The 25284-nt window shown below is 38.9% G+C and overlaps 7 protein-coding genes across 10 annotated transcripts in view; all 7 read right to left on the reverse strand.

The window, feature by feature from the left end:
• LOC134811722 (ankyrin repeat and SOCS box protein 3-like) overlaps window positions 1-19262 on the reverse strand; it is a 28064-nt gene extending 8802 nt beyond the window's left edge. The window contains exons 1-4 of one of the 3 annotated variants that reach the window (XM_063818756.1): window positions 19232-19262; window positions 970-1013; window positions 657-781; window positions 319-506 (exon numbers count right to left, since the gene is read on the reverse strand). In XM_063818756.1, the coding sequence (XP_063674826.1) occupies window positions 319-506; window positions 657-781; window positions 970-1008 (352 nt within the window). In that variant the 5' untranslated portion in view covers window positions 1009-1013; window positions 19232-19262. Of the gene's footprint in view, window positions 1-318; window positions 507-656; window positions 782-969; window positions 1014-1086; window positions 1172-19231 lie in introns of all 3 variants that reach the window. The other 2 variants (XM_063818755.1, XM_063818754.1) reach the window with 2 other exon arrangements.
• Window positions 1290-2458, reverse strand: LOC134811726 (uncharacterized). The gene is made up of 3 exons (XM_063818761.1): window positions 2319-2458; window positions 2005-2186; window positions 1290-1877 (listed from the first exon to the last, which is right to left on the reverse strand). Exons 1-3 carry the CDS (start codon window positions 2446-2448, stop codon window positions 1539-1541), a joined length of 651 nt encoding a protein of 216 aa, XP_063674831.1. The 5' UTR covers window positions 2449-2458; the 3' UTR covers window positions 1290-1538.
• On the reverse strand, window positions 2638-5130 carry LOC134811724 (RCC1 domain-containing protein 1-like). The gene is made up of 7 exons (XM_063818759.1): window positions 4906-5130; window positions 4219-4443; window positions 3951-4062; window positions 3693-3814; window positions 3428-3487; window positions 3064-3162; window positions 2638-2883 (listed from the first exon to the last, which is right to left on the reverse strand). Exons 1-7 carry the CDS (start codon window positions 5111-5113, stop codon window positions 2717-2719), a joined length of 993 nt encoding a protein of 330 aa, XP_063674829.1. The 5' UTR covers window positions 5114-5130; the 3' UTR covers window positions 2638-2716.
• Window positions 5337-8219, reverse strand: LOC134811719 (phosphatidylinositol 3-kinase catalytic subunit type 3-like). Its single transcript, XM_063818751.1, has one exon. The coding sequence runs from the start codon at window positions 8143-8145 to the stop codon at window positions 5698-5700; it is 2448 nt and encodes an 815-aa protein (XP_063674821.1). The 5' UTR covers window positions 8146-8219; the 3' UTR covers window positions 5337-5697.
• On the reverse strand, window positions 8971-11857 carry LOC134811269 (uncharacterized). Its single transcript, XM_063818043.1, has 6 exons — window positions 11653-11857; window positions 10623-11483; window positions 10360-10431; window positions 9839-10216; window positions 9535-9656; window positions 8971-9304 (listed from the first exon to the last, which is right to left on the reverse strand). Exons 1-6 carry the CDS (start codon window positions 11852-11854, stop codon window positions 8993-8995), a joined length of 1947 nt encoding a protein of 648 aa, XP_063674113.1. The 5' UTR covers window positions 11855-11857; the 3' UTR covers window positions 8971-8992.
• On the reverse strand, window positions 12075-19257 carry LOC134811723 (replication factor C subunit 3-like). Its single transcript, XM_063818757.1, has 6 exons — window positions 19231-19257; window positions 17402-17688; window positions 17147-17270; window positions 16680-16814; window positions 16397-16465; window positions 12075-12773 (listed from the first exon to the last, which is right to left on the reverse strand). The coding sequence occupies exons 2-6, from the start codon at window positions 17681-17683 to the stop codon at window positions 12295-12297; spliced, it is 1089 nt and encodes a 362-aa protein (XP_063674827.1). The 5' UTR covers window positions 17684-17688; window positions 19231-19257; the 3' UTR covers window positions 12075-12294.
• Window positions 18273-23978, reverse strand: LOC134811720 (protein O-mannosyl-transferase 2-like). 2 transcript variants are annotated; one of them, XM_063818752.1, is made up of 11 exons: window positions 23613-23972; window positions 23314-23453; window positions 22995-23115; window positions 22669-22865; window positions 22288-22420; window positions 21993-22178; window positions 21627-21809; window positions 21331-21468; window positions 19914-20049; window positions 18900-18991; window positions 18273-18738 (listed from the first exon to the last, which is right to left on the reverse strand). In XM_063818752.1, exons 1-11 carry the CDS (start codon window positions 23928-23930, stop codon window positions 18403-18405), a joined length of 1980 nt encoding a protein of 659 aa, XP_063674822.1. In that variant the 5' UTR covers window positions 23931-23972; the 3' UTR covers window positions 18273-18402. The 2 variants fall into 2 exon arrangements, with proteins under 2 accessions (XP_063674822.1, XP_063674823.1); XM_063818753.1 differs by lacking the exon at window positions 23314-23453 and having other exon boundaries at window positions 23613-23978.
• Between the last annotated feature and the right edge of the window lie 1306 nt (window positions 23979-25284).

The following is a 25284-nucleotide window of genomic DNA, read 5'->3' on the forward strand; positions in this document are numbered from 1 at the left end:
GTGCCAAATCAGCTCACTGTCATGCTCACATGATGCCGACTGGCTTAGACCGCGCGCGCGGTGAGTTAAGAATATGAAGACATTATTTCCGCGACGCGCGTGACCGGTGGACCACATGGGTTTAATTCGGTACCCTGTTTTAGTCTCATAGCGTTATGTTTATATGTACACGTTAATAATATGTGTGTGTATTGTAAGTGAATTTTACTCATAAAAGAATGAGGATTGCATAATCAGAAAGAAGGTGGTAAACTTTGAGATACAAAATCACGAAAGTGACAAAGTAGATATCAAATAAAAGATTTTGTAAGAACTCACTCGCAAACAATGGCCAGATAGCATCATCTGATGAAGCATAGTAAACTGGAGTATTTCCATATTTGTCCTCAACCTCCATCTCGCTCCCAGCCTCCAGTAAGAGATGAGCTATCTTACCGTGGCCTTGGAATGCTGCTGCGTGAAGAGGGGTCATTCTGCTCCCAATGTTGGCTAGGTTAACGTCAGCACTGTAACACTAACAGTTGAGTGTGAGAATCAAGATAATAAGAACCAGAGACAAGATAACATCAAGTATTAATAGACGAGGAAAATATGAGAGGGGTTCCATCTATCTATAATTAAAAGAGACCTGTAAGTTTAATGAAAGTGAAACCTACCCGAAGTTAAGAAGCGCTTTTACGATGTCAGACTTGCCCCAGAAGGCAGCCAGACAGATAGGAGTGAAACCGTCCTCGCTGTACTGATTGGGGTTCTCGCCACTTTCTAGCATACTCAATGCACTCTGAGGGAGAAAAAATTTGTTGAAATCATCCAGATATAATTAAATAACGAACAGGAAAAAGGGGAATGCAACCAATTTAACCAACTATTTTACTTGCCGTTTTTAGTGGCAGCATCTAAGACCAAATTAAAATAAAAGCATCTGTTTATGATGAAGTAGTTTCTAAGATTTATTCTATCTATGATTACCTCATATAGGCCACCAGCTGTTGTTTTTAGTCTTTGCATCCTCCCTATAAAGATAAATCTAATATAGAGACTATGTTCATTAATTATAATTTATACGATTATTTTATTTATAATTACCTCATATAAGCCCTCTGCACATGCAGTACCCAGCTCAACGTGATCCAATATAGATTGCATATCTTCTGAAATACCTTCCTGCGTACTATATAATAATTAGGTTATAATAACATAGCAATTCATCGGACCAGGAAGAAAAACAATTAACATTTTATGAGAGTTCGACTATTTAAGAATGATAGATTGATTAAAACTTCAAAGTTACGTTGTAAAATGTAAGGTTGAAAATAAATGTCAGGAACTATGCGGGAAGGTGGTGCACGTGAGAGCAGTTCTGGGATTTGATTGGTCACAGCCACTTTTAAAATATACTTGCATCATCTCCCCGCTATTACCCACTTTGATCAATTTGTACAAAATCACAATAATTCAATAAATTACCATCCCAGATAACACATTCGTCAACATCGATAAAAATCAAAATGGGATAAAAATCAATTGCTAAAACATCCTCAACAGTTCCGTATGATATGATCCAATTTCTGTTCGAACAATCTTAACCTATCTTCAAAGCCTCCTCCACCTGAACTCGACAAGGATTCAAGTTCAGACATCATATCATTCGTCCCGAAACTAACATTTCCAGTGCCGTTTTTACGACAAGACGATGATTCGCCCGACTGATTGCAGCACCCATTACTGGAGGAACCACCACCACAACACCCTGACTCCGGAGGGTTGAGGGACGATTGGTGGTCTGAAGATGATGTTGGGATGTCGGTGGTAGCGTAGTAGGTTTTAGTTATCGTGATCCCATGGGCTTGAGACACGCTCGTTCGTTCTTCACCGAACTAAAGGGGTCGTATTTTTATACTCAGATAGTTGATTAATTGGGTAATTTGGATTGAAAGTCGTGTAGCATATATTTTGCTAGACTTGATAACATGATAACTTTAAATTAATTAATTGTAATGTAACCTGAGAGAAGTATCTGTTTTGTTCATCGAAACTCTCCTTCAGCTCTTCTAACAGCAGTTTCAGTTGGCCTGCTTTATTCGGGTAAACATGTATCATAGCAGTCATCTTGCCCTCCATCGACCCCCAGCTGGTACCTAATCCAGCACCGTTCTTGAAACCTCTGTCGAAACCTATCTGGGTACCTAGGAGAGGAGATTTATAAACTTTAAAACTATTAAAACCAGTTTAGTACGGAGAAGGTAGAAGAGACTAAAGCTGTTCACTGTCAACAGATTGTATCAGAAAGCAATAATGGTATTTCTAACACAACGTACCTTCCTCTTTACCAGCAAGAAACCCATCGCTGTATCCTTGTTTGGAGATATTGGACTCCATCCGATCCATCTCTACATCCATATTCCGGTGGATTGTCTCTCCTGGATCTCCCTCTAAAAAGTCTGCCATCAGCTAAAATATGGTTGTTCATTAGAGGGTGTGACAAGGACTTGTACTGTTTTCAGTTAAATCTACAAGTAAAATTTGTGTGGAAATGATTCATAAACTAACGTAAAGTCGACGATCATATGTTAAAAAGTAAAAAAACACTAGATTGTTAAAAACATAAATTAAAAAACAAATTATAAAACAATATAAAACATAGACCGTCATCATGGTTTACATAAATTTGTCGCCATAAACCATAAAGTCATCGGCAATATACCCAAAAATCTTCTCATTCTGTAACATAAAATGTGGACCAAGGGCCACAAACAACATCAGACACCCCGCTAGCTAACAAAGCCTGATGACATAAGTTATTGTCCAAGAATAGGTTCTCACTATCACTGTCAGGGTTACATTGACCGTACTTGTTGAATCCACAGACGTATAATTTATCTCCTGTGAAAACCCAACGTTAAACTTTTAAGCAAGCTTTAGATAGAACATTACATACTTTACTTCATTTAACATGATCCTTTATCCTTCTCAATACACACTCAAGTCCAGGATTCAATTCATTGTTAGTTTCAGCTTAGACTACCAAAGTGCATACTAACTTCTTACTGTCCATACTGGTACCTGAGTCGAGGAATGCCGAATGGCTCCTCCCACAAGAAACCTTTCTTATTTCCGTGTCTTCTTCAAAGAGAGCCACTGGTTCACTTTCCATAGTCTTATCTGAGGGAAAATATCAATAATCAAGCCCTCATATTGTCCTTACTCGAAGCTTTACAAAAATCTCACGCTTGAACAAATACACAGTTACAGAGATCGCTAATCGACCAGCATGCAGACAGAAGACCACAACTGATCGATTTTAACCTCGTAGCAGCAACGCCGCTAGAACGTATCGGCAAAGTAAAAAGCGTGGGAAAACTGCGCACACGCAAATAGCCACTGCGCGTTACGTTAGAAATTATAGTAGACCCTTTTAAAGTATTACCTGCAGGTAGTCCCAATTGCCCCTTGCTGTTCCAGCCCCAAGCATAAACCGCGTCAAACTCTGCGATAATAATTCAGATCATTTAAAAGAATTGAATAGTACATTATGGCTGAGTTCAGTTACGCAAAACCTGTCTGCATTTTAATAAAAAATTATTGTGAAGAATTTGAACCCAAAATTATGCGATTAAGCTGATTTAAGCACTCAACAGTTTCATTTTCAGAGTACGGACTACGGAGTACGCTATATCAAGTGTGCATTTTACCTGAAACTGCTAGAGAGTGCCAATATCCAGCAGCAATCCCCCTTATTTGCAAGCCACCCAAATAATCAACTGGTGTTGGCTCTTTAACTGTCTCTATGTGACCTTGACCCAATTGTCCGTGGCTGCATAATAGGATAGATTAAATTTTCAACAAATTCGTTTAATAAACGGAACTTCAGCAATATCAATGTTTCCTCGAAAATATAATACACTTTGATGAGAAAATAAAATGAAGACAACTAGACAAGGTCTCCTTACTTGTTGATGCCCCAGGACCAGACGATACCACAGTGACCGAGTGCTAGAGTAAACTGAGCTCCTAGCGCAAGCGCTGTAACTCTCAGAGGCAGAGGATACTCAAGTCTGTACTCTGAAAGGTGATTCAATTTAAAAAAAGAGGTTTTAATAATTTTAATTGCGTAAGGAAGAAAGTATTTTTCAGAAAGTATTCAAAATAAAACACAAAAGCGTTTCAAGATATGACATCAACTAGTATTTGAGGCAAGTAGACAATGTATAATCGCACCTACAGGTTGTTTATAAGGCTCCATCTCCCCGACCATCCCCACACTGTCTCCCCACACTACCCTCCTACAGGTCGCAGCAACACATCGCTCCTCACAACTAGCACTTCTAACCAGCGCCGCGTGGGAAGTAGCACTACCGTCCCAGGAAACTGTGTGGTCCGAGTACACTACTGTGTTATCTCCAGCAGTCAGAACTTCAGTACTTCGAGGTGAGATGGCGTAACCTGATCATAGCAGAGTGGAATAATTATTAAATACAAGTAGAGTGGCCAGCAGTTATCTATCTACTTGTGAAATCTCAGTGTTTTAGTAAAGTAATCCTTTCATACATTTTGTGTCGTTTTGAATATTATTCACGAAGCTAAATGCATGTTATCGATCGTTACACGTCGTATACATAAAACTTACATGTTTCTCAAACATGTGACTGTCAAGGAGCGGCTAAGATAACAAAAACAATCACCGCTAATACAGACGATAGCAAATTCACTGTGTTTGAAAACAAACAGTGTAACATGTTCACTCAACAAGAGAAATAGTTCAACTCTATTAAAGATTTTCATCTACAGATATTTCTTCAAGTAATCTTACAATCACTAATTATCATAATCACCGTAATACGTTAAAAATAATATATTAAACAATCACTTGTCAAGCAAGAAGTATCTAGACAAGTAGAGACGTACCAAAGGTTGTTACTCCTGATTTGTTTCTGATGTAGACACCGCCCCAAACAGTCATCACCTTGTAACCGGATTCTAGATCAGTAACCAGTTTTAGTGCGTTGTTATTTGCAACACCTTCTCCAACAGTAGCAGCATTGCTTGTTTCAGTGCTTGTTTCAGTGCTTGTGGCAGCTGTTCTTGTGATGAAGCCGCATCCGTAAAGTTTCATACCATTCTTTATCTTTTTAGCCTAGATTTTAAGCTTTGTGAAGGGCCTCACGATAATGTGTACTGTAATTTTGATTTATTTAAAATTTTGAGAATTTCATTTATAGCTCTGAGGGCGTCGTACGCTTACTCATAAATTACATTTTAAATCTTATGTAAACCATTTTTCATGTAAGAGAAATTGCAGCCAGTAATAATTAATGAATAAAAGGCAAGATAATTCAGAAAAGAAATTGGAATAATCAAGTTATAATAGTCAACAATTTAACATTTAACAGGGTCAAAATAAAATTTACTAATTTAATATTTCGATCACACACACACATAAATGATGGTAAACAATGGGCTGGTTATTTAGCATTAAAAATCCCGCACAATCAACAGTTAGTCTGACAAAAGCATCAAAATCATGCTCATCAATATTTTATATCACATAAAATACCTACCCTTTTATACACATAAAACAGAGGATATATAAATTGGTAGCCAGGGAAAACAAGAATTGTCTGTGCTGCTGATATCAAAAAAGGATAATCGTCACATCTACAATTTAGCCAGTAACATTAATTTCTAACTAAAGTTAGTTTATCTTCTCCAATATTGAGCCCACTTGTGCACGTTTTCCCATAACGCTGAGAACAGGGCGGTGATGCTCTCATCTATAATCTGTTGGAACAGTTGAACTGCTTCCTCCTCCGATAAATCAAGACCGAACTTGTCCTGAACTTTCCGCACCGCACTGTCCGGATCAATGGAGATATCAGGGATATTTGCACGCAACATCAGTGAGAAGAGGTTGATGATAAGGCTGGCTGAGCGGCGTAGGATGAGGAAGGCGTTGTAACAGTGCTCACGGAAACTAGCGTACTCAGCAGAGTTCAACCCTCCCATAACTTCCACCATCTCTTTAGAGAGCTTCATGGGAGGTGGGAAGGGTTTGGGGTCCCTGCCGAGGATGTACCCAAAGTCAATGTGAAGAAGATGACCATGTTTGGTGAGCATCAAGTTATCCAGATGTCTGTCTCCGACTCCGAGTAAGTACGTGATAACACAATATCCTGCACAACTCCTGATGTAAGTATCCATTATATCAGGTTCTACTGTCTTACCATCGTGAGACTGCTTCATGAAGAAGTTCAGGATAGTCCCGTCTTGTTGGAGAACCTGAGCCACTGCCTTGCTGTCTACAAACTGGAGGAATCCGTGAGCAGGTCCGGTAGCAAGAGCTCTGTAAGGTTTCAGCTTCAGGTTCAGATTCTCTTTACACAATAGTTTATCCATCAGCTCGATCACCTGGAGGATCAACTGGTCTTGTCTCAAATCGTCTCCGTTCTTAAAAATTGTCACATATTCTCCCCCGTCGACCGTCTTAAAGGTCAATCTTGCTGGCATGAGAGAACTTTTAAAGAGGGTGGCCTTCTCAGGTATAATACCACAGATTCTAATAGTTGGGTCAAGTGGAAGAGGAAAATCAGTCTCAAACTTCTCCAACCCACTGTCTTTAAGTGCCAGCTTCAGAAGTTCTATCTTCTGGGGCCGAGTTCCCTTACCAAGCGAGTTAAGGATCTTCCTTATTGTCCCAATCAGATCGGTTTGTTTCCTAAGTACCTTCCTTTGCAGTTCACCCTTCTCCCCTCGTCTTTTCAACTCATTTCCGTACCCGTTGAGAATTCCTCGGTAGAGAGCTGATGCTTCTTTGTCAGTATCATCCTCACATTCCACGACTAAATACCAGTAAAAATAGTTTCCAAAGAAGCTATTGTGACATGCCCGTGAGATTAGAAACGCTCCTAGAGGAGATATCCCCTCCTTCTTAGTGTCGTCACTGTTCTCAAACTTTAGAGCTTGTACAAGCTGGAGAAGATAGAGCCTCAAGTCGTCATCGTTAGCCGCTTCTAGACGTTTTACAGCATACAGTCGCACAAAACTGTGTGTGAATTGAGCTGAGAGTAGACCCAGTGCGTCCTCCACATCAATAAACTCCCACAATTCCACCAACTCCATCGCAACTGTCACCTCCTGCTCATCGTCCCAATCAATACACTTCAAGAACTTTGGCAGTGCTTTCTTGAATCTCGCCAAATAGTACCTATACGTCCAGATCAAGTCTTGCTCGTCTGATGTTAGTGACCTATTAGTTGGATAATCAATTATCGTGCTCAGACTCTGTTTGGTGTGGGGGTTCGGTTTCAAGTTCTTAGCTTCAGGTCCATACCTCAGAGACCGGGACAGTTTGTGCTGTTTCTGTTCAACCAGCGACTCCATGAGCAGCTCAGGATCGTGAATATGACAGATGTCGTTACCAGAAGTGCTGACTTGTTCCTCTTCTTCGTGATACACCACAGACAGCATCATGTCTTTACACACTGCAGGTGGGAACTCAAGAGAGAGGTGGTACGCTGAGTTCTGCTGTTTGGACCGCTCGTTAACATGCTCCACTTCACGGAAGGTAAGTCTGTCTAACCAGTCTACTTTCTCTATCTCCCCACTGTGGTGCTGCTTGACGAGCCGCGCTAACTCCGTCATCTCGTCCCTCACTGTTAACTCTTCCTCACTCTGTTGAACCAGCTCATTAGGATCTGACAGTCCAGTGTGTAGTCTGATATCAATCAGACCACACTGGAGGATACCCTCGGTGTTGTAAACAGGTACAGCAGCTCCTCCTACAACTACATCACTACTGGAGCTCACTACCTCCCTCACTTCACAGATCAGCTGAGCATCACGTGGTAGGTCACATATTCTTATTGGCACTGACAACCGCTCGTTCCATTGCCACCTGGAGGTAAAGGGCCGGTAGGAGGTGGAAACAGGAAGTGTCAGCACTGCTCCGTCGTGCCAGATATAGCAGGAAAACTTGAGGTCAGCGTAGGGTTGTTGGAAGTCTCCGCGGTACAAGTCTTCGGTAACTTGGGGGACCTGTGGAAGAGGCGGCTTACCGTCCAGACCTCCAACTTTGACATTGAGCTGAGTTTTAACGTCGTGTGAAGTGACGTAGTTGAATGAAGTTAGACGAGGCACGGTCATTACCATGTTTTAAATTGGAGGGTAAGTGTTTCTCCTTCTTGAGTGTTTTCAGGTGTAATACATCATTTAGACTTGTTAGGGTAGCTAGAAATCAGATGAGGGTTAGCTTTTGACACAATGGTAAAAAATAAAAATGCAAAAGAATTGGTTTAATTCATGACAAATCAAAATTAAGGCTTAACAAGAAATCGATGAAGTCAATTTAGTCGTGAACTGTTTACTTTACAGTTTCTATTTCAGGATTAAATTTCACAATTTAAATAAACAAACAGATTATCGAAAATACCATATTTGAGTATCTAGAAATAATTTTGCTACAAAAAATCTTTCGATAAATTATCATAATTCATAACCAAACAAAACATGACTATGATCAATTCAAATTCTTATAACATTTCAATCAAACAAAATTCTTATTTACGCAAAATAAACTTATGAGTCAAAACATAAATCATCAATATTTAATAAATTAGTAATCATTTTACATCAGTTGGGCACACCCGGATGTGTTGTGCTTCTTGTTAGATGGTTAATAAGTTAATAATAATAAGTTACTTACTCTGTTCTTTAAAAATTAAGGAAGCATTATATAAATTGTTTTAACGAATCCCGCTAGTAAAACCAATAAGTTGATAAACTTTAAAAATCCATTCGCTCATCAATGTTAAACAAAAGTCAGTAATTCAGGTGAACTTTAATTCTTAAGTCCTGTAGCTAATCAACCCATGCAACTAAAACACCCTCCCCCTCCCCCTCCCCCTCCCCCTCCCCCTCCCCCTCCCCCTACCCCTCCCCCTCCCCCTCCCCCTCCCCCTCCCCCTCCCCCTCCCCCTGATCTCACACAATGTACAGCTCACACTGACTTCACGCACCTAAACCCAACATTAAGACCCGTAGTATCAGCACTTGTTTTAGTCCGGGCAGGGCACCTGTATCTATAACAATACTGCTTAGTGCACATGAAGGAGCCCCCTTTTTTAACCTTCTCCTGCCCTGTGGGAGGCGGTGCACCGTCAGGGGAGTGGTGAGTAGTCCACCAGTCCTCTACCCACTCCCACACATTCCCTATCAGATCGTGCACTTCGTAGTTGTTACCAGGGTAGGAGCCCACTGGGGCGGTGGTTTTGTAGCCGTCTTCTAGTGTGTTCTCTTTTGGGAACTTTCCCTGGGATGGTTGTAATGTTTTACGATTGTTACATCGATAATAATCATGTCGGGGTTCAATCCACGATCAATTCCTGCATCGGAACAAGGAGAAGAAGTGTCTAACATACAAACAATGAGGACAAAACCAGATCTGGTCCATTCCTTAATCCCGGTACATTAAATAGGGCGTGGCAGTGTAATTCCGAAGGCTTAACAAAAACCAAGCAAATAAGCAAGATAGAAACGAACCTGCCAGATGTTAGCTTGGTGAGCTTCTCCAACTGTTTCATCATCTCCCCACGGATACAAGCTATCATCCTTCCCTCCTTGACACGCTTTCTCAAACTCTGCTTCCGTTGGTAATCTCTTACCTACAAAACAGATTACTCACTAACTAACAAAAAAAATAACAGCAACTGATTTAAATTAACAAATATAAGCAGACTAGCCAAAACGAAAGCAACATCAGCACGTCGTTCTATAATTCCATCCAGTTTAAATTCCACACTCAAATATTTCAGCTGCTCCAATCAGTCCAATGCGGTGTACATACCTGCCCAGGAACAATAAGCTTTAGCATCATTCCATGACACGTGCACTACAGGGTGATGCATCCTGTCAGTGATATCAGTGTCAATCCCCTCAGGATGGTCCCAGGAGGCTCCCCGCACTGGCAGCCACCAGGGTGCTGCTTGTACCACGTTCTGTACCTTAGCGTCCTCCTCAGCACTCAACAAACCCTCTAAAACAAACGAGTCGCCGAACCTCTGAGCGTCTGTCACGTGATTCGTTTGTTTGATAAACTCGGAGAATTGAAAGTTGGTTACTTCGTGTTGGTCTATGTAGTAGTCAGGTAGGTTGACGTTTCGAGCTGGGCTCTCTGCGTCCATGTATAGAATAGGTGAGTCAGTTCCCATCTTGAATACTCCCCCTGTAATGTTTGGACAATGTAACAGATGATGTTATCTTTAAACTGTTTATTCATATTTAGAGTTTTCTTAATTGTTGTCGAGGTATAGTAATGAACAGCAGAATTTCACGGCGAGAAAACGAAAGAAAATAAAAATAGCTAACCTGATATGAGCACCATATTATCAGTACTTGATTGACTCTCTGTATCTTCTACAAGTGGCTTTGTATTCTCCCCTGACAACACGTTCAATTAAGTGACAGTTTAACTTTAACGAAAGGCTTTTGATACATAATTCACGAAAAGGGGGAAATCGGAGCTCCGAAAAATCTATTGTTTCCAAAACAATCGTATAAGAGAGAAAATTAGTAAATGTTGTAGACTGTTCAATTTCTAAATGATACAGTATTCCAGCCTAATACCCCACCTATCTTTTCAACAACATGAATAAAGTAGCTAGGAATGTATTCGTCTTCTACATCAGTTTTATAATCACGTAACAAAGTATGCCTGGCATCATCCCCAAAAACGCTCTTCAGCAGTGCAACAAACTGTTCCTTCTTATGAGGATAATAAGATAAGCTGAATCTGCTAATGGGGATCTGAGTCCCATCTTGTTTGGTCCTAATCTCATCATCAGACCCATCAGAGTACCCGGTAATGTCTATCTCATACTCTAGTGTTATCTGATTACAAACCCCGTCTTTAGTGCCTAGTTTAGTGGTTATCTTGTGGATCCTGTCACCTCCCTGATAGTACAGCCTGGACGCAGTGTTAGGTATAGTACCATGTTCTAGGATATAATCATAGTTCCGGTGGTCTGTAACAAGGACACCTCCAGGTCGGAGCAGCTTGTGAAAGTTAGATATAGCTCGCTTGTGGTCAGCTTGGTCTCCGGCAGGATCAGGGAGGTGAGCGAAAGAGTTTCCAATACAGATAACAGCATCGTACCCTCCAGGAGGGTGAGTAACACTGCTCTCCACTAGATCCAACCAATCACCTCGTCCTATTTCCCACTCCTTGAACCCTGGCTCATCAGCTCTCCTCTCCTGCTCTCTGCGAGCCTCAGCTAACATCTCCTCACTGAGATCAACAGATGTAACCTTAAACCCAGACTGGAGGAGTAAGATACTGTCCACACCAGTCCCTGCAGCTGCGTCCAGCACTGTTTTAACATTGTGTTTGTGAAGGAGGTCTATCAGTAAGGGTCCGTACTCAGCTGTTCTTTTGTTGCCTCCCCCCATGTACAAGCTCCACACTTTAGCTGCTTTACCGTCACTGTATTGGTCTGATGCTCTTCTCTTGTACCAACAAACCAGGGATCTCCTAAACTATTTTGCTCCACACTGTACCAACGTGAACCAAACTTCATCACTCAAACAGTTCCAAATTGAATAATGAATGGTCATTGGTCAATATAAATGATACCATCTCAAAAAGAGTTCAACCTGACTCACCTGGAATACTACTAGTCTGACTAGTATCTCGCTTCAGAGAACCACACCCACAGTCCCCAGCTGAGTCTCCAGAGGTCTCCGCTGTCCCTGAGTCTCCAGGGGAGGGTGCAGAGCAACTCTCCTGTTCAGGGTCTGTATACAAGTTACTGGACGAACTTGATAGTAAGATACAGAGGAGGAGAGGGAAGAGGGGTAACGTCATTTAGCTACGAGGGGTAACTTAATGATCAATAATTATTGTTGGTTTATAAACAATAACAAATTGTAATATTTACTGAATTTTGTCCACAAAGGAACTAATATTGTACTGGTTAGAGTCTCATTTGGAATGTTATTGTATTGCAGTTAATGCACAGATTTCAATCCGATTTTGTGCTGAGCTAAAAATTTGAATTTGTCTAGTATATTTTAAAAACGTAAATGATACTCAGCGACTTAATAGTCCATAGCAATAAATAGGTACATGTCACATATTAAGATTTTATATTATAATAAGAATAATTTCCATTGAAAAAATTCTTGTATTTAACAAGATTATAAGATTCAAAATGAAATTTAAAAACAGTGAATGTCAGAATAAAAATTTGGACTACACAAGTCACGTCCTAAATTTTGTTAGTCGGTATACAACCAGACAGCTCATCAAGATTCGTCAAAATCGAAATCATCAAAGTCCATGATAGCCTCCTGGATGAAACCTTTATACATAGCCATAAACCTAGCTACAAACGCCTCCAAATAGTATATAGCCCTGCTACCCAACTGTAACTTATGCTCATAATTAGCAGCCGCTTGTATCACCTTCCTCTGTAGGTTCCCATCACAATGTTTCACCAGTTCATCAGCTAGAGTTCTGAATATCATCTCTGGAGGTATACAATGAGCTAGTAGCTCGTATAACCTGGATCTGATCTCCAGTAGTCTCTTAGGACTCTGCTCCTCTATTATCTTCAGCGCGGTCTGCTTGACAAATGTTAGCCAGTCCGGGTCGTCCACGTTTTGGTTGGGATCAAATGGGTACTGTTGAACTTTACATGTTTCACACATGAGCAGGGCGCGGCGCATGTTACGCTCACTTTGTGTCACTATCTTGTCTGCAAGTTCAGGGGGCAGAGTGAGTCCTGCAGGAGAATCAAGGTTAGTTGTAATCGCTAAATCGCAGATTGATTAATTGAGGCTTATTTGCTTAACAGCACCAAAATGTCGACCAAATACCTGCAAGGTTATTATTATCCTTTCGTGATGAATTTATTATGAATTATGCGGTTGAATGATGTTGCAACTACTGAACAGCTATCAGATACAAGAGAACTGCTGACAGTGGTTGTAAACAAGGTAAATAGTTGTGCTTGATATTTACATACCATAAATTATAAATTCTAATAGATTTTTTTGATGTTACAGACATGTATAATTTCATAACATTTTTTGGCCGTATAATTTGGGTTAGTGAGCTTCTTTAGTTACAGTAGGCCATACTATGTATTTATTTTCAAAGATATAATAATTGTACGACGATGTTATTTGTGAGTTGTTTGGTGTATTAAATCCTGACCTTCCACAATTTATCTAGGATTCTTAGATACATTTTACTCTATTTGCAATTATTACAGATATCGGTCAGTAACGTGAGGCAAGGCCACTGAAAAAAAATTATTACTTCAGCATTGTTTAATCAACTACAATGACAGTTTTAAAAATAAAAATAAAAGTGTTTGCTTATCAATTTATCAATGAACAAAAAGGAAAATTGTTTTACACTAATATAAATCAGCAAAATAATTTATTTTTGATACAAGAAAGCTAATATCACTAAGATTTAAACAATGCCAGCATTAAAATGGACCGGTAAATACAAAAAGTCACTATCTTATACTACAACTGGTTGAGCTTGATCTTTACAGATCGATTCTATCAGATTCAGGAGTAATTTCCCTGTCGTAGCAATGTGTAAGTTCTTTAGATTATTTATTGCTTTCCTTCTCCCATTCATTCCAGGAGACACTAAGAAATCAGCATATTCTTCCTCCACGCTGGTGATTGCTTCTCTGACTGTGCTTTTGGTTGGTTTGATGTGAACTTCTTTACACATAGTAGCCTTCACATGCTCAGGTGAGAAGGTGGAATATAGGCTTTTCACCTTGCTAGTGAACTCGTCGAACATTCTCTCCAAATCCGAGGGTTGGTTTATGTTAAGAAGATCATCGATTTCGATTTGTGAAAACCAATCGAAGCTCATCACAGGATCACAGCATTCCCTCAAGTTGCACTGGTCCCCCATGATAGGGGGGATGTTGCGTCCGTACTCAGTGAGTGTGTGGGCCATGTAGAGGGTGGAGGTGAACTCACTTTCTGCCTTATACGTGATCCTCATCCCATAGTCCATCCAACTCTGTAGAATAAAGAAGTATTCTGGAGCCATTTCCGAATAATCGTTAGCCTCTAAAATGTCATACAATTCATTGAACAATTCCTGCCATTCCTCGTTTTTGAAGGGGTCATGTAGATTCTTGTCCCATTCCCACATGCGACCACCTGGGGACCAGAATTGCAGATCTGGTTTAGAAACATATGGGGCCAAACGTTCAACTTCAACTAACTCGTCTTTGGCTTGAGCTTTACCCTTTTTAGCGGTCTCCTTCTTGCTCTTAGCAGTTTCACTCAAATCAAGAAGAGAAAGAACAAGACAAACTAGGAGCATGCCCTGTTTTAGAGACATCACAGAAAGTAAGAACCCACAGTTCAGTAAGTGGAGATACAGAGGAGTATCTCAATAAGTTCAGGTCCTTGTGAGAAATGGAACCACCGTTAAATCCATTAGGATGATAATAATAATAATGTGTTTACCATTCAATCCATTAAAATAATGGAAGCACTCTGTTGGTTTTTGGCAAGCACAATATTTAATTTGTGGTGATCATGCTTTTAAATTAAGTTAAAATGGAATGAGTTAACTCAATAAATTTCCATTAAATATAGCACAATGGTTTGAATGACATCAGAATTCAAAAAGATAAACTGTCCATATTTATAGATGTAAAACTTTCGGAAAATTTGCATCTGGTATATTTACACACGTTTGAGAATGAATTGTGACATCTCTATTTTGCTCATTTTTGAGGAGTCTTCATATTTTATACCAAATTTTTGAACTTGGGGGCCAAAATAAAATGATCGAAGGGAGGGTCAGTCAGTCGTCAAGATTTACAACATCGCTTCAAGAATGAAGAGATGTCCATTAGTAAGCATTTTACTGTCGGTAATGTCCGCCAATGCAAGAAGGAGGTCACTATCAAATTTGTAAACTTCAGCTTGAGGTCTGTACTCTCATCTTAAAATGTCGTTTAAACGGTTTGTTTTCTGTTTTCTCGTAATATTGATATTTGTGGACATTTGTCATGGTGCCAAGAAAGGTAAGAAGAAAACCTCGAAAAAGCAAAAAGCAGGAAAAAAGACAAAGTCAAAGATAATTGTTGAGTTGGACGAAGCGGGTGTACCCAGGATCAGCACTGCTAACAAAGCCCCCTACAAGATGAAGCGAGATAAAGATTACTGGTCGGGTGGGGGCTCACAGAGACGGTATAGGATGGAGGACTCACCTCACTGGAACCAGGAGTTTTTGAGACTGTACAATAAAATGAGAGATGCAATCATGCCCGATGGAGTGATCATAAAGGACGCATATGATTTAACAGTTAAGCAGAATGAAATACACTTCCTGGCGCACCGTGAAATGATCGAAAGACTGTATGTGATGAAGGTATATTACCTGGTGACCGGCCGAACTTCAGACTATGTTCACACCATATTCGCTGCTCATGTGGATACTAAGAACGGCACGGATATACCCCCTATTTTGAAGGATAATAGAGCCTGTTCTGTGGAGGTATGCACGGGGTTCTTTACTACTAACGACGGAATACCAGACAACAGATACTTTTCAGAGTCAGACTACTTCATCCCCCTGGAGGAGGGCACAGTAAGTAGAATCGCAGAGGAGTATCTCAGTAAGTTCGAGCACATCCTCAACACCTATACTATCGGGGAAGCTCGAGAGATGCTCTGCGAACCTATTCGTTTTAAAGTTCTGAAGTTCTGGCTGTCAGCTGAGCTATCTCTCATCGCTCCACAAGTGGGGAAGTTTATGCAGGAGCCCAGAGCATACGATAAGTATGCTTCAGACACAAACCTTGATAAAACTCATGATTACATCAATGGGAACATGCTCACTGAATTCCTACAGAACTTCTGCGAGAAATAAGAAATGTGAACGATATTGAGTACTGACTACTTTAACTGTGCTCACACAATGAACAATGTAGTTGATAACACATTAAAAAAAATAAAATATAAGATACATTCTTGAGAGTAAGACAGGCACATACATTTAGATTTAAGGTTGCTTTAAAAAAAGCCTAATAACGATCAAGTAGTACTTTGACATGAGTGTTAGATTAATAACTATTAGTTATGTTGCCCTTCAGTTGGACTGGAACTACTATAATAGAGTAAGCAAACGCACATTTACTGATATTTTCTACAGTACAATGTTGGTCGTTCGCCTTGTAGCATCAATCTGAACCAAACTCGTTCAATATTATCATAATTAATAGTTTTACTTTTTATCGCTTGTCTCATTGTCTTGAACTTGAATCGCAGCCTCGAAAAAAAATCTTTAAGTTATAGTATACACCCATTATTAATGATAATTATAGGTAAATTATTAATAAGTTTAAAGCAAAACCTTCTTTCCTGCAGGTAAGACTGAGAACTGTTTTTATTTCTTCAGGGGTGGGAGCGGAAACACGGATACCTGAAATATGGAGTTTTAAACTATTGAGAACTTAACTATCTATATCCGAAATTCCAAAATGATACAAATAAAAATCCACCATTTTCAGGGTTAAGATATTATTGTTAGAATCCAAGTAACTCATCTTCCGCACGCTTAAATATCGCAGTGTTTCTACAATAATCAACCAAAGAAGATTTGAGCAACTCAGCTCTAACTGGTATTAAATCCAAACCTAGACATCGACTCCGTATGGCAGGTATCATCTTGCTGATGCTGTTGGTGCACATGACCACCCGACACTTGGACATGTACTTCTCCATAGTGCGTCGCAGTGCGTGCTGCGCGTCCTTCGTCAGTCTATCAGCGTCTTAGAAATAACAAACGTCAAACTTGGAATTGGAAGTGAGTACTAAAAGCTTAGAATTGGAGGTGGCTAGATGTTGGAACTTGGCGGGCCTGACAATAAAGGTGGCTCACAAGTCACATGTTGGTCAGGTGACCAGTCACTGGTCACCTCTCTTATATAACATATGATCAGTAGTGACCGCAACTTTGTGGTCACTACCCCAAGTTTGTGGTCACCATCAAGACTGAACACAATGGCAGAGCTTGGCAAGAAGCCAACGAAATTAAAAGATATTTCGACGGTCACCACATGATTTTGTAGGCAGCATATTGTAATCATAGAGCAACACGTACCAGTAAGCACGACCACTTTAAACTCCCTCATTTTCTCAGAATCCAGCTGGTTGGTCTGAGCTATTGATTTTATGAGATCCTGAACAACTACTCGGTCGTGGATACCCGCATCTGAGGGGTTCACCTGAGGGCAATGGGGGATTATCTACTAATTAACTAATTAACTACTCATTAATTCTCTTGTCTAATAATACTAGTACAAATTAATAGAATTGTTGCTAAAGGGATTAGAGTTTTAGATGTAATTTCACTAACCATGATGTGGTAGTTACTAGCGATAGTACTAATCTCAATCTTCTTATTGCTAGGAGTAGTGAAGGTGTGGTGCTCTATCCTCAGTTTCTCCACCCCCGCCCCGTATATCTCACGCAACAAACACATGATCCTTGTCTTCTTCCCCGCCCCACTAGGTCCATACACCAGGAGATGGGGGAAGTCTCCCCCGTTCACCAGTCTCTTGAGATGCTGCGCCAGGGGCTTGTGGTAGTCTAGTTTAGAGAGGGAAGTGGGACGGTGCTTGTCTACCCACAGTGCCATTCTTAGCTGGTGGTGGTGTTACTTCACGTTAGTTTATACAATCAGGGACAGGATGCTAGGATAGCAAAAATATTTAAAACTTACGCAGAGAGAGTAGATACAATGGTAATTTTGTGTGTCAAGCAGTCGACTTTAAATTGTTAGAAGAAAAAAGATTATGTTTAATTAACGACTGAAGCAGTAAGAACTCAACAGTAAATTATCGATCCTTTTTATGCAAAACGTCACAGCCATTATATTACAAATCATGCGATAAAATGTATGTCAACTCAAACAAAAGCCCGATAAAGTGTACAAAATAGAATACAGCGCTTATTTTAAATGATACTCATGAAAAATGATCAAACAATTGAATTAAACACATTTAATATAAGACTCACGAGGATGAACGGAAACTGTGAAAAGTTACTATACTTTACATGCGCTCTGCTCTACAGAAATTATCTTACAACATGAAAATAAAAGCAAGGTTATAATTCTAAATTAGTATGTACTTGAATAATGAAAATAAAATATCAAAAATAGAAATATTGTACAAACACATTCCATCAAAAATTAGGCAATCTAGGTCAAATAAATTTACAAAAAATTCTACGAACAAAAACTATTATCAATCCTATATTCAATATTATAACAAAATTAATTTAATCTAATCCTAATTACAATTAACCTAAGAATCAAATTATCATCATCGCAAATCTAACAATTCATAGCATACTTCAAAAACCCCAAGTACTCAGCCACTTAAACCACTTAATGTACCCGTACGTCTTATGATCCTCATCAACAGGTATACCATACGCCAATGGTGCGAACGCTATAAAACTCAGAAATATCACCAACAACAGCGCGCCCCTGATGCGCATTGCGGAGGAACAGCCCGCTAACAGCAACTCCACCACACCCCCTGTTAACATGCAGTTAAAGATGAAGGCACTGTAGAAGTGGTGGAAGTAGAGGATGCGTCCCATTAGGTAGAAGGGGAGGTAGTGAAGCAGGTACCCGAACAGGTACCAGTTAGACTGGTACAACTCTGCTTTTTTGTACGGTAACTCCTGAGAGGGGGGGGGGTGAGTTAGTTATTAATATAAAGTTCACACTTCAAGACTTCAAGTATCATATATTTCAAGTTTCTAGATCTCACAAAAATGATTCTGAAATTTAATGTCTTGATCCAATTTTAAGCTAATGTAATTTTAATCGAATCCCAACTTACTCTATCCCTGAGTTGCGAATAAGCTTGTATTATGTTGATAGCCAGGAGCACGAATATCATTACCAAGTTTGTCCAGAATATAACAGGATTCCCTGAAAGCGTAGAAATCATTGAGCATAGATTTAAAATTATTATCAAAGGACATATAATCATTAAATAGAATAGATTCACTTTTAACCGTTACTCAAACAGCCTGTTATACCCGGTCGGTATTACAATATGATAAGTCAAGTATTGATATCTGGATATTATCCGGTTGGAAGAGACAAGGACAAGTGAAACAAGGAAGTTAGGAGTAAGGGCAAATTTTCGGCGTCAACGCCATCTTCAGGCTCAAATTATTTGTTATATAGTAGTGTTGAAAGTATTAAAAGTTTTATAATATCCAGATATCAGTATTTCAATCATGAGACTAATAAACAGTGAACTACTCCGTTATTTGATAAGTCAAGTATTGTAAAACATAATCATCTACACCTCAAGTAACACAATCTCGCAATTTCAACAATTATATTTTCACACATCAAGATCTTGTAGAAACGCTCACAGCTAATTTCAATCCACGTTACAAATTATGATAGGCAGCTGTTACATACACTTTGCGCAATACACATGGCATACACTGTAATACAGCTTTATCTTTACAGAGGGGCTAAGCTCACACCTGATGCATTGCTCAGTGAACAGATCGAACTCAACTAATCAACTAATTATCTAATCAACAGAAACACTGTGTAGGAAACAAGAGGAGCAAGGCGGGCCACGGGTAAAGTCTTGTCAATTAAACAGACTTGTTGAACTTCCGGTGTTACGATTGATACAATACAGTATGTCAAATGTTTGTTATACTTATATTTGTAATTAACTATTTCTACCTATTAGCTATATTCATAAAGCTGCCGTGGCCTGGTTAATTTGGCTATGCTGTATAGACTGGGTGTGAGTTACCATTATGAGATGTAGGACTAATAACATGACATTGAAGATTGGAACTATGTTCATTAAAATACCCACCAAGAAAGTAGACTCCACCATGTTGGTGACTGAGAGCGAACCACAAACCCTTCCAGTTAACAGGCCACATCCAGGGTCGGGAGGAAGGCTCCTCTTCAGAGGGGAGGAGAGCGTTATTCGTCACCAGCATCTTTATCTGGGGTAGGCACAGTGGGCTACCATGCTAGCATAGGCCTAAAATCGACTTTCTTAAATTTCTTTGAAAATAAGCTTTCCTTATTGTAAAACGCTAGCCCGATTTCATGCAAGAAACCGTAATTAAAAACTTTGCAAGATGCCAAAATGGCGTCGCGTGAAAAAATAGCATTTTTCACTGTCAAGAAATTTTGACTTTTTTAGCCAAAAATTGCCTAATATTTATTATTTTGGGCTAAAATGCCTGATCAAGGCAGTTTTTAATAATTGAAATATAGTATAGTACTTAAGAATACTCAGCCATCTAAAAAAAACTGTGTGACTTTAACATTTTCACCTGATTTTTGACCGCGCCTTTTTTATGGCGTGTATTTTAGGCAATTTTTGGGGTATTTAACGACAGAAATCGTTGTTGGTTTGCAATAGTTCGGTATAATGCATGGTATCATCAGAAAGCTTAGACAATTCCCTATCAGATGCAATAAGAATCACTTTGGGCACTTTTGGGCAACTCTGTTTACAAAATTAAGAAACTCAAAAATTGGGTAAAATTTGCTGCATTTTTAGATAATTTATGAGCTCAATTTTGCTATTAAATTGACGTATTTTAGTTATTCTCCATGTTTGTGGCATTTTTTGCATCCTAGACCAGATGCATATGGATGAAAAATCAAAATATCACAATTATTATGGTTAAAATTGATAAAAATCCAAAAAATCGTGATTTTAAACGAAATTTTTGAAAATAACAGGAACAATTTTGGTGTTTCAGAAAATTTTGGTCATATAAATGGGCACAACTTTTGTTCTGATCAATATTTTTTCATAATTCAAAAAGATTCGAGTTCCTAAGATAGCTGTCCTTCGTTTACAGTTCATAAAAGAGCTTTAAAATTGATTAAACCTCTAAAAAAACAACTTTTCCTGGGATCAGCCTCCTATTTTTGGACTACAAGATTGCTCAAAATCGGCCCAAAAATTTTTTCTGAGACATTTTCGGCCCTGTAAATGATTGGAATCGTATTTTTGTACCCAAATTACCTTAGAAACAAAGTTAGGGGCATGTGTGATGGTCTAAAATACCCTATGCTAGCATGACCCCCACTCACAGCCCACTGTGGTAGGGAGTGGTTTAGCAATTGTAATGGGGAACTGTGAGGTTATACCGAATCAATTACATCCTGATGTACAAGGATAATTCATGAAAAATTACGATTAATGACGATTTATTTAATGTATGATGATATTACATTCTTGTTAACTTCAATTATTAATTAAGAACCTGCATCTCGTAGAGTTTGCTAAAGAACCCAGCCGGCAGGATACCCTGAACATTATCAGCTTCAACCGGGGATATATTGTGTTCTAGAGTGAAGTGCACTAAGGCAGGGTTGCGTACGTGTCTTCTTGTACACGTTACCTGATCAATGTGCTATGTTATCACATGTTTATGAAGTGAATCTTTTACTAATTAGTAAATAGCATCTTATTATATAATATACGCAGATTTTAAACTTCCACGTATAGTTGATGGAGCTATAAAAACAAAGTCTAAAGCGCTAAAAAGCTAGTACAAACCTCAAGTTGTTTCGCTCCGTACTCGGGAAGTTTCTTCTTCCCAATCTTCAGAGCACATTTGTTGTTTAGACTGAACATTACAACGTCTGTTTGAAATGTCTCTATCTTCTTAAACTTGTGAGTGAGATCGGACGTTGTTACTTGAAGGCAGCTGTTAAGGTCACTAGTCTCTGTTGTTACGACCTGACAATGGATTTCGTGAAAATTGTGAGTAGAATAACCAGAAAAGGTACACATTATACTACAATAAATAGACGGATATACAATCAACCCACCCTTAAATGGTATAAACAATCTGCCGGAATGATTTGGACAATAATACATGTACAGTATCTAACATGAGAAAGAATGCAACCTGCAACCTACTCGATTGTCTGCTAAGTCAGTAACCCCAGCAACATCTGGTAAAACTGAAAGGTATCGCCCAGTAGCAATGTGTCGGAGCTGGATCATGTCACCAGATACAATAACAGAGTCCCCATAACCTGGAGTACTCAGACATCTCTCTACCTCCCATTTATTATTTTCATCTCTGTGTCCATACCCTGTCACCTTGAAGAGTAGGGAATATTAGAACGTTTTAAAATTAAGGGTGGTGAGATTATAATTTTTTAATATATTTTATAAATATTATTTGTTAGAAGCCACTTTTTAATATTACCTGATTTAGCCCGATGTCCGGATAGGTGAGGTGGTGAGAATGGAGCAGGAAATTACCAGTCTTAAACCGAACTGTGTTCTGATAGCTCAAGTACTGGCTGTTCTTGACATCTGTAACTTTGTTACCTATCAAACTAGTTTTTAGTTGTTAAACAAGGTTACTTTTCCAGTCATTTAAATTTCCAGATTACGTTAATTAAAAAGCCATATCATTTTCCTCACATATCAATAGCACTTTGGGTAGGTATTAATTAACTAAGTATTATTATTATGTTATACCTCTAATCACATGATTTAAATATATTTCAAGCAGCTTTATTCCATTATAGATCAAAAGATTGCATTACTATTATCACAACCACTGATAATTTCCCGGTTATACCTGGCTTGAAAGGCAGGACTGTAAGTAGAATCTGCATCAGTACTATTCAGTGTGAAGCGGAAGTGAAGAACAAAGAATAGGATGTATAGAACAGCCGGTAGTATAATGAAAAAGGAAGCAAATGCACCAAAATAGATGGCAACGTCTTTAAGGTTGTAGTTATTGTCTGAAATCATCCTCCAAATGTCCTCTATAACCTGATGTTAATTCGGATTAATATTGAGCAGTTGTAGCCCTGCAAAAAACATAAACATAACTAAAACAGTACAAAATGATGCAAAATCATAAATAGTTAAAAACCAGAAGAGATGTTTTGGCTGACTTACCAAGAAACCAATGTAAAGGACCGTGAAAACGCCAATATATTTGACACTGATGATACAACCGACAGATGCCCCAGCTATCACCATGAAACAGATCCAAAACCAACTATAAATTTCACAGCTTCTGAGGAGGGTGGTTAAGATCAGCGATTTATTTTTAAAAATTCATCTTGCTTACCTACAGATTGGCATGCACATTGCAAATAATTCATAATATATATGATTTGAAATTTTTTTGTGCTGATTTATATTGATGCAGATTAGAGATAAACTTAGTGATAAACAAATGGTTTTCAGCACTCAATCAGAAGAAGTATAATACCTTGTTAGCTGATGCATAGCTAAAACAGCTGCAAGAAAGAAGAAAAGAGGCGACTCTAATAGTATAAACTGTGTCAAAGTAATCAAGCCAGTGTCAAAAATCAGTAGACATGCACAAATGATTCCAGCATTTCTAGAAATCTGTAAAAAATAGTATTAATAGGTTAGTGCTTTACAGTTAATGCGTGCCATCGATCAGTAATCTGAAGTTTAATAGTTCAAAATTTTGCAGAATCAAAGAAGAGTAAATTATTGATAGTTATTAGTTTGATGTATAAGCTTATGAGAAAAGTAGTTTACCTGTGAATGGACAACTGAGTAGATCAAAGGAGGGACAATTGAACCAAGTAACGCACAAAATCCTCTTATTGCACAGTAATTTGTCTCTCCATACTCTTGTCCTGATTCCTCAAATGAGAAACTTCCATTGTATCCAGACATCTCTCCAAATGATGCCAGCATCATTTTACCAAGAGGAGGATGGACATCAAAATAGTTCTCAGATTTCAAGTAAAAGCTCGCAAATTTACCAAAATGTGTTTCATCCCAGCACACAACATCAGGATCACATAGTTTCATAAATCTTGTTACAAGACTACCAAGAAAAACAACCAACATTTGAAGAGCAAGTGGTGGATTAAACCAATCACATTTTGATTCCATCCTAGACAAAAGTAAATCTTAAACTGAAGTCAGAAGTTAGTTGTATCATGTGTGTTATGATTTGAATTATGAATAAATACAGAAAGAAAATTCAGCAATGGTAACTTCTGCTGACATAGGGTCGACCACAAAATGACCAATCTAGGTAAACTATAGGTAAAACTATAATATTAATCATAAGCTAAAATGTACTAATCTTTGTATTCTAAATGGGGAAGTGCCTCAACTGTGGAAGGAAAAGTGTTACACAGGCTTGTCCACTTTCCAAATCTAACATTATGGTTTCGATGGACTCACAAACCTCGTACTGCTGAGACACCTCACAGCAGGTAGACCAAAGTGATCATGTTATTTCGGCACTTTATGGTTATGAACCCGGCCAAAATTCATACAGGATGTTACCAGTAGACCACACATGTAGCATCACATTATGCAGTTGCACAGAAATGAGAAATAAATTTGTAACGCTCGATTTCCGATTTTACAAAAGTCTCTCACCACCACTTAGTGCGCGGCGTGTTTTACAAACATTTTTCGCTAATGCTAGATAAGTGTATTATGCTTCGGCAAAATTGAATTCCAGAACGTGGTTTGTTCTATCATCAATTATTATACATCGTATATTATATTCGCAATTCGATGTAATGTTCATGTTAAATTTATTTTGATTACTAACATTTATAAATGTATACGTTTCTTGTAGCGCGATGCACTACTGGGTCGCGCCGCGCATCAAATAATTCTTCTCGCAATAATTCTTCTCGTAGATCGGCGAGATGCACCACTGTGCCTCACCGAGCTGCGAAGGATTGACATCGTGAATCAAATACGTTTCCCAATATTTATTTGTAATTACATTTAGCAAAAGGTTAACGGGTGATACTTGCAAAATATCTGTTCCATATAGGTTATATGGTAGGTTATAAACCTACAAACAAAAGGACGCAATTCAATGGCAATTAATGGAAGCTGCTAAAATGATGTACACACATAACGCGAAAACCAAAAAGGGTTAAGTTTAGACATAGATAACAATAGTACGGTGTAATTTCAATACAATATTTACATGTCAACGTTGTAGCGCGATGCGTTACTGTGTCGCGCCGCGCACTCAATAAGGCTTCTCACAGCGACCTGGCTAGATAGATCGGCGAGATGCACTACTGTGCCGCGCCGAGCTGCCATGAATTGACATCGTCAATTAAATGTCAACGCAAACGTAATTATTGTAGGGAAGTGTCTTACTGTCTTACATTAAATCGACATATAGTAGAGGCTCTTACGGGCATTGTCTGCTCGATACGCTAGG

Source organism: Bolinopsis microptera, chromosome 2, assembly GCF_026151205.1.
Source record: "Bolinopsis microptera isolate Bmic1 chromosome 2, MBARI_Bmic_1.0, whole genome shotgun sequence".
Classification (NCBI taxonomy): Eukaryota; Metazoa; Ctenophora; class Tentaculata; order Lobata; family Bolinopsidae; genus Bolinopsis; species Bolinopsis microptera.

Coding starts and splice junctions, on each gene's coding strand:
- LOC134811726 (XM_063818761.1), bottom strand. CDS start 2,448: ATGGCAGACTTTTTAGAGGGAGATCCAGGAGAGACAATCCACCGGAAT. Junction 2,187..2,318: donor TCTTGCTGGTAAAGAGGAAG/GTACGTTGTGTT, acceptor CTCCTCTCCTAG/GTACCCAGATAGGTTTCGAC. Junction 1,878..2,004: donor AAAACAGATACTTCTCTCAG/GTTACATTACAA, acceptor CGACCCCTTTAG/TTCGGTGAAGAACGAACGAG.
- LOC134811724 (XM_063818759.1), bottom strand. CDS start 5,113: ATGAAACTTTACGGATGCGGCTTCATCACAAGAACAGCTGCCACAAGC. Junction 4,444..4,905: donor ATCAGGAGTAACAACCTTTG/GTACGTCTCTAC, acceptor TGCTATGATCAG/GTTACGCCATCTCACCTCGA. Junction 4,063..4,218: donor GCCTTATAAACAACCTGTAG/GTGCGATTATAC, acceptor ATCACCTTTCAG/AGTACAGACTTGAGTATCCT.
- LOC134811719 (XM_063818751.1), bottom strand. CDS start 8,145: ATGGTAATGACCGTGCCTCGTCTAACTTCATTCAACTACGTCACTTCA.
- LOC134811269 (XM_063818043.1), bottom strand. CDS start 11,854: ATGACGTTACCCCTCTTCCCTCTCCTCCTCTGTATCTTACTATCAAGT. Junction 11,484..11,652: donor TCAGACTAGTAGTATTCCAG/GTGAGTCAGGTT, acceptor GAAGAGCATCAG/ACCAATACAGTGACGGTAAA. Junction 10,217..10,359: donor TAATATGGTGCTCATATCAG/GTTAGCTATTTT, acceptor CAAACATTACAG/GGGGAGTATTCAAGATGGGA.
- LOC134811723 (XM_063818757.1), bottom strand. CDS start 17,683: ATGGCACTGTGGGTAGACAAGCACCGTCCCACTTCCCTCTCTAAACTA. Junction 17,271..17,401: donor CTAGTAACTACCACATCATG/GTTAGTGAAATT, acceptor CATTGCCCTCAG/GTGAACCCCTCAGATGCGGG. Junction 16,815..17,146: donor TAAAGTGGTCGTGCTTACTG/GTACGTGTTGCT, acceptor GTTATTTCTAAG/ACGCTGATAGACTGACGAAG.
- LOC134811720 (XM_063818752.1), bottom strand. CDS start 23,930: ATGTTGGTTGTTTTTCTTGGTAGTCTTGTAACAAGATTTATGAAACTA. Junction 23,116..23,313: donor GCTATGCATCAGCTAACAAG/GTATTATACTTC, acceptor CACCCTCCTCAG/AAGCTGTGAAATTTATAGTT. Junction 18,992..19,913: donor TGGTGGAGTCTACTTTCTTG/GTGGGTATTTTA, acceptor CTACGCTTTCAG/GGAATCCTGTTATATTCTGG.